Raw genomic sequence first — 6,481 nt, forward strand, 5'->3', positions numbered from 1 at the left:
AAAAAGGGGACGTTTCTTTTTTGCTAAGTTTATATAGTGTATCTAAGATGTCATCAGCGTGTTCACATGGGATAAATCTTACCAGTGCAAAGAATGTGGCAAATGCTTTAGTTTGAAAGGAAACTTGAAGTCTCATATGAGCACTCAAAAGAGGATACATAAAATCTTCAACCTGAAGTGAATCTGAAGTTTAAACAATAAATTCATACTTTGTCATTGTGAATTTCTTGACACATCCAACTTGTGAATAAGTTTTACATTCTGTTTTCTGGAAATTGATAACAGAACAAATTGTGTCATTTGTGGATGGGAAAGCATCAGTCATTATCAGATTGGTAAACTGAATCTAGCTCTCACTTTCAGGGACCTCCCCTCCAGGACACTGCTGGCTTCAGGAAGCCCTCACCACTGTATCTACCACAGAGCACACACGCCTGTTCTCCGTATACACAAATGAAATGGCATGCAAAAACAATGACCTCACTCAAATATGCAGACGACATGGCTCTTGTTGCTTGCCTTGAGGGCATTTTAAACTTCTCCCAGTTAATTGATGGCCCCCTGACATGGTTTGACAATGTTTGACGTGCTCCAAGACGTCAGGTGGCGCTAATGTAATGCAGTCTCTTTTACACTGTCCACGGTTGGTGAAAACACATCACGTGACGTTGGTGTTACAAAGGTACCAGGTACCGTAAACACGCTAGGCTGAAGCAGATAAAACAAACAGCTAGACTTTCATTGCCCTCGCCAATATGTCAAAACTACAGTTGCTGAATGTGTTCGTCACGGAGCGTTTGTCGGCGACTGCTGCGGAGATATTCGAGGCCGTAGAGAAGACCATAGCAGAGTATCAGGAAGAAATATTCCGTTCAGCAGAGGAGAACGAGCGTCTACGGAGGGAGATGGACATGGTTATTAAACAAGATATAAAGTTACACAGAACAGGTCTGTAGCGAGTTAACGTTAGAGTTGTAACAATATTTTACTTGTAGAATAATGTTGCTAGACAATGTATGAGGCACGTTTTGCTATTCGCTCCCTGAACGCAACTCAGAGGAGTAATCATTAGGACATTTGAACAAATTCCGGTAGGTCCCTTCCCGTTTCGTTCCGTTTGCTTCCGTTGAAGAAACGTTTTGCAACAGAATCGGTGTAATGGATACACCCCTGGTTTGCCAACATTGCTTTATTGAATCAGGTGCTGTAGTGTAGACCAGGGTTGCGTTCAGTACGACAGAAAGGAGTGCAACGTTGAATTAAATGGAAACGGAACGACTAGTTGAATTATGGCGGCTCAGAGGGCAGTTACCATAGTGATGCAGGACTTTTTGCGATTTCAGACTGAGGGGATTCGGTTGAACCGGTAGCCCGGCCGGTGAGGGAGGCACGCCCTACTAAAATCTAATGGTAATCTGCGCTGCTCGGTCATATTGTCAACATTTTACATTTACATTTTAGTCATTTAGCAGACCCTCTTATCCAGAGCGATTTACAGTTAGTGAGTGCATAGATTATTTTAATTTTTTCATACTGGACCCCCGTGGGAATCAAACCCACAACCCTGGCGTTGCAAACGCCATGCTCTACCAACTGAGCTACATCCCTGCAACAATGGAGCATTCAGAAACATACATCTCTTCTCCATAAAATATATGTTCGAATTTTCAAACTAGTTTTCATTGGGAAGGCAGATAAATCGTTTTTATCCAAAGCAATCACTTATGCATGTCAAAACAGAATCCTACTCATTACTCCACGTGCTTAACCTACATCACTTTTGTTTTGAGGCAACTTTGCTCATCGGCCAGAATGGGACACCTGGCTCACGCCCGGGAGGCAGCCCGGTTCCAAATTGAATGCAATCAACGTAAAACCCGTTTCAACAGGAGCATGCATCGAATCCCCTCATGGTCACACCCGTATGTATCAGGCAATACCGCCTAGCGGTTCGTTTGAAAGTTTGCTACGTTGCGGAACGGTATGTCTTGTACGTTCTTGAACAGACTGAGAAACGTTTGTTCTGTTCGGTGGGTGTGCCGGGGTGTGGCTTGAAGCAATAAGTGACGTATTTAAAGGGCAGCGGTGCATTTTGAACCCACAACCCAACCTTTTCCATTCAATTGAACGTTCAGCATCGATTCCGTTAAATTTAACATTATTTTACGTTTTTATGTACTGAACGCAACCCAGACAGAAGAACTGCCACAGGCGCTTTTAAGAACTAGCACAGACCTCGAACAAAGTTGTTTTTCTACTAATTTTGGAAAAACTTCAATTTGGGCTCAGAATACTTTCGGCTTCTCATATCGCCCCACATTTACTCCAGTTACTGTGTGTGGGGAGAATCAGTAATATTCAGTCACATCCTATGGCTGTCTCATAGTCACCAATGCGATATCAGCTGAACAGACAGTTGATCTTTTGCATTGAAGTATATGGCTACCACTGTAAGTAGACACTGTTTCAGAATTCGTGGGCAGTGCAGCATAGGTTCGAGAAAAAGTCAATGCAAAACAGGCCCTATTAAATTCAAACGATATGTTTACAGGTCCACAGCAATTTGCAATTGTTGTCTTTCATAACCTTTTTGTCTGTCAGTTTCGGTCAGATTCTATGGCTCTTTCATAGTCACCAATGCGATAGCAGCTGGATCTGGGGCCTCATTTATAAACTGCGGGTACTTGCAAAATATACCACAAAACATGCGTGCACTAGTTTTCACATAAAAGTTGGCATTTATAAAAACTGAAGTTGACGTGAAAATGAGCTCACCTTCCCGCAAACGTTAAACCATGCGTACGCACACTTTCTAGTGGTTGAAGTATTGCATTGCAAGTAGATTAGTATTTTGTGCAAAAGGGGCATATGATGGACACGCTTATTCATAACAATAAACCGGTTAATAACAAGATGCAATAATTTTTCATTAGTGAGGAGAGAAAGTCTATTTAGTTTAACTTTTAAAATAATTAGAAATAGGTATATTTCCTAGGCTAAATTCCTCACCTTTTTGCGATGGTTTCATACTCACGAGGTAGCCTATAGGCCTACAACAAGGATACCATTCGTCCCATCTCTCATTTAGTTGGACCCACTTCACAGCAGTCAATAGATAAGCAACAGTATTTCAAGTATTTTGCAGTATGCCATCCGATCCGGAGCGCAGGTTATTAAGGTGTGGGTTCCTTCTGTAGCTTACGTCTGAATACTGTAATTTCTAATTTCTTCAGTAGACAATATTGGCTTTATACACATACCTTTTCATAACCATTGTAAAATAAATTCTTCACCTTTTCTGGCCATGATGGGTTCATATTCACGAAGTAACCATAGCCTCCAACAAATTACCATGTGTATCTCTCATTTAACTGGGCCTATTAGATACGCTATTATTTCAAGTATTTTGCTCTATACATCAGAAAGGAAGTGTGGTTTATAACACAAAGTAGAATTTAACAAGTGAACAGACAGTTGATCTTTTGAATTGAAGTGTGTATGGCTACCACTGTAAGTAGACAATGTTTCAGAATTCGCGGGCAGTGCAGCATAGGTTCGAGAAAAAGTCAATGCAAAACAGGCCCTATTAAATTCAAACGATATGTTTACAGGTCCACAGCCATTTGCAATTGTTGTCTTTCATAAACTTTTTGTCTGTCAGCCTAGTAGGCCTACAGCAAATGTCACTGCAAAAGTTGAACATTCTGCCATCAACTCCAAAGACATTTGATCAAGTTCGCTATTGCTATTTCCTTTAGAAAATTGCCTCGGCCTAATTCGAATACTTTTAAAGTATACAGCAAATAAGGGCGTTATTGTCACCATACAAGGTGAATGATGGGCGTTTTTCAGGCTGAGTTTTAATGCTCGTTCACGTTCAGGACAGGTCTGATTTATAACAGTAACATGCGTATGTATGGCGTGTGCCAAGTTGATCAATCTAAATATTTGTGTATGTGCGCAATCATTTCAGAAATGGCGCACGCGGATATTTAGTGTGAAATTTTGCAACGGTTATAAATGAGGCTAGTCTACTTATGCGCCAACCAGAAAATGTAACCAAGTGGGAAGGTGGTAATTACTAGATGTGAAGTGGTAAATACGAGTTGGATGCATTCACATGCTTTGAAATAGTTGAGAAACGCCGATTGGCTAATGGCAAACAAGCTGCTTCAACCATAAACTAAAAGTACAGCTATCATGCTCACAAACAAATTATTGTGTTCAAAAACCATATTCATAGATTGCTTTTTTATAAATAATGTTTTGTTGTTGCATTTACCGGCCAAAAATGCCAATATTGAGATACTTTCCTTAATGTGTGACGTCAGAGTTCAGCATGTGGGATAAATGGGAGATCAGGAATGATAGATGAATTTCCCACTAGTAATTACCAGTTGGAGGGACCCCCCAAAAATAAACATTTAAAAATAAGGAACAAAAATCTATAAAAAAAAAAATGCACTCAGAACCCTACTGGGGACCTGACAGGACGGAACTGCTCCAGCCAATACTCTGTGCAGCCCCTCGCCCATGACATCCTTCAATCCCAAGAAGTGTTCAGCTGCAGATATGATGATATCGATCTTTCTTGAGTTCTTATCCACTCCGGCAGTCGATAAATGCAAAGTCCCCCTTTTTCACGACGAGGGTATCTGGATCCTGCACCTGGAGAACGGCACCCACAGCACTAGACTATGGTGTCTCCACCATGGCAAGCGACCCACTAGCACTTTCTTTCACTCTTTTCGCTGCCTCGGCATAAGAGACACTGGACAGCTTATCCTGGCAATCTCAGCCTCCTTCACCCTTACAGGGAGCTCATGTTCATGCTTCCCACCAGTGTAGACTAGACAACATCGTCTTGTTTTTTTTTTAGCACAGACAGGCCTTCCAAGTAGAAGTACAGATTTCTTATTACGATAATAAGTCAATATTGATTTAATGTATTTTTTTCCCTCCAGACTTCCAGCTACTCACTCCCACTGTTCCCCCTGAGCAGCAGAACTGTGAGCAGGAGTGGAGCCCCAGTCTGGGGCAGGAGGACCCAGAACCCACACAGATTAAAGAGGAACAACAGGAGCTCAGACTCAGTCAGGAGGACTCACCTCAGCCCTCACATCTTTACCAAAACCAAACTGTGGATGACGGAAAGCGGGGCACTCTACCTATCATCATAACTGAAGAGATCAAAACAGAACCTGATGGAGAGGGCTACAAAGTACCAGAACCAACCAGTGATCAGCCCCTCTCAGTTCATCCAGACTTCTCTGCTACAGTGGAAAAACCATATTGGTGTAAACAATGTGGCAAAAGCTTTACACGTAAGGGAAACTTGACCTTGCATTTAAAGATACACACAGGAGAGAAACCTTTTCTGTGCAAACAATGTGGCAAAAGGTTTAACCAGAAGAGCAACTTGACCATCCATTCAAGGACACACACAGGAGAGAATCCCTATCAGTGCAAACAATGTGGCAAAATGTTTAACCATAAGAGCAACTTGACCAGCCATTCAAGGATACACACAGGGGAGAGACCCTATCAGTGCAAACAATGTGACAAATCCTTCAACCAGAAGATAGAATTGACATCGCATATGACAGCTCATACAGGGGAGAAACAATATAGGTGTCCTGTATGCAGGAAAAGTTACATCACATTGAGCTATTTAAGACTTCATCAGTGTGTTCACACAGGGGAGAAATCTTACCAGTGCAAATAATGTGGCAGATGTTTTAGTTATAAACATAGCCTTACATGACATTTGAGCAGTCACACTAAAGGGCATACATGATATTACTGCAGTGAGTACAACAAAAGCTTCCACCTGAAGTGAAAGTGAAAACAACATGATACTTTTATATCATTGTGGATTTCTTCTCACATCCAACTTGTAAATAAATGTTATGTTCTATTTTCTGGCACTTGACAACAAAACAAATTGAGTTGTGTGTGGAGTGAAAAACATCAGTCAGTATCAGATTGGTAAAATTAATCTAGCTTTCACTTTCAGGGACCTACAGTGCATTCGGAAAGTATTCAGACCCCTTGACTTTTTACATTTTGTTATATTACAGCCTTATTCTAAAATTGATTTTGTTTTAATGTTCCCTCATCAATCTACACACAATACCACATAATGACAAAGCAGAAACAGTTTTTTTGAAATGTTAGCAAATGTATAAAAAATTAATAACTGAAATATCACATTTACATAAGTATTCAGACCCTTTACTCAGTACTTTGTTGAAGCACCTTTGGCAGCGATTACAGCCTCGAGTCGTCTTGGGTATGACGCTACAAGCTTGGCACACCTGTATTTAGGGAATTTCTCCCATTCCTCTCTGCAGATAATCTCAAGCTCTGTCAGGTTGGATGGGGAGATTTGCTGCACAGCTATTGTCAGTTCTCTCCAGAGATGTTTGATCGGGTTCAAGTCCGGGCTCTGGCTAGGCCACTCAAGGATATTCAGAGACAT

The 6,481-nt window shown here is 41.2% G+C and overlaps 1 protein-coding gene across 1 annotated transcript; it reads left to right on the forward strand.

The window, feature by feature from the left end:
* The first annotated feature begins 681 nt into the window (after nucleotides 1-681).
* On the forward strand, nucleotides 682-5,922 carry LOC121543323 (zinc finger protein 239-like). Its single transcript, XM_041853118.1, has 2 exons — nucleotides 682-948; nucleotides 4,965-5,922. Exons 1-2 carry the CDS (start codon nucleotides 756-758, stop codon nucleotides 5,723-5,725), a joined length of 954 nt encoding a protein of 317 aa, XP_041709052.1. The 5' UTR covers nucleotides 682-755; the 3' UTR covers nucleotides 5,726-5,922.
* Nucleotides 5,923-6,481: the final 559 nt, after the last annotated feature.

Source organism: Coregonus clupeaformis, chromosome 28 (genome assembly GCF_020615455.1).
Source record: "Coregonus clupeaformis isolate EN_2021a chromosome 28, ASM2061545v1, whole genome shotgun sequence".
Lineage (NCBI taxonomy): Eukaryota > Metazoa > Chordata > Actinopteri > Salmoniformes > Salmonidae > Coregonus > Coregonus clupeaformis.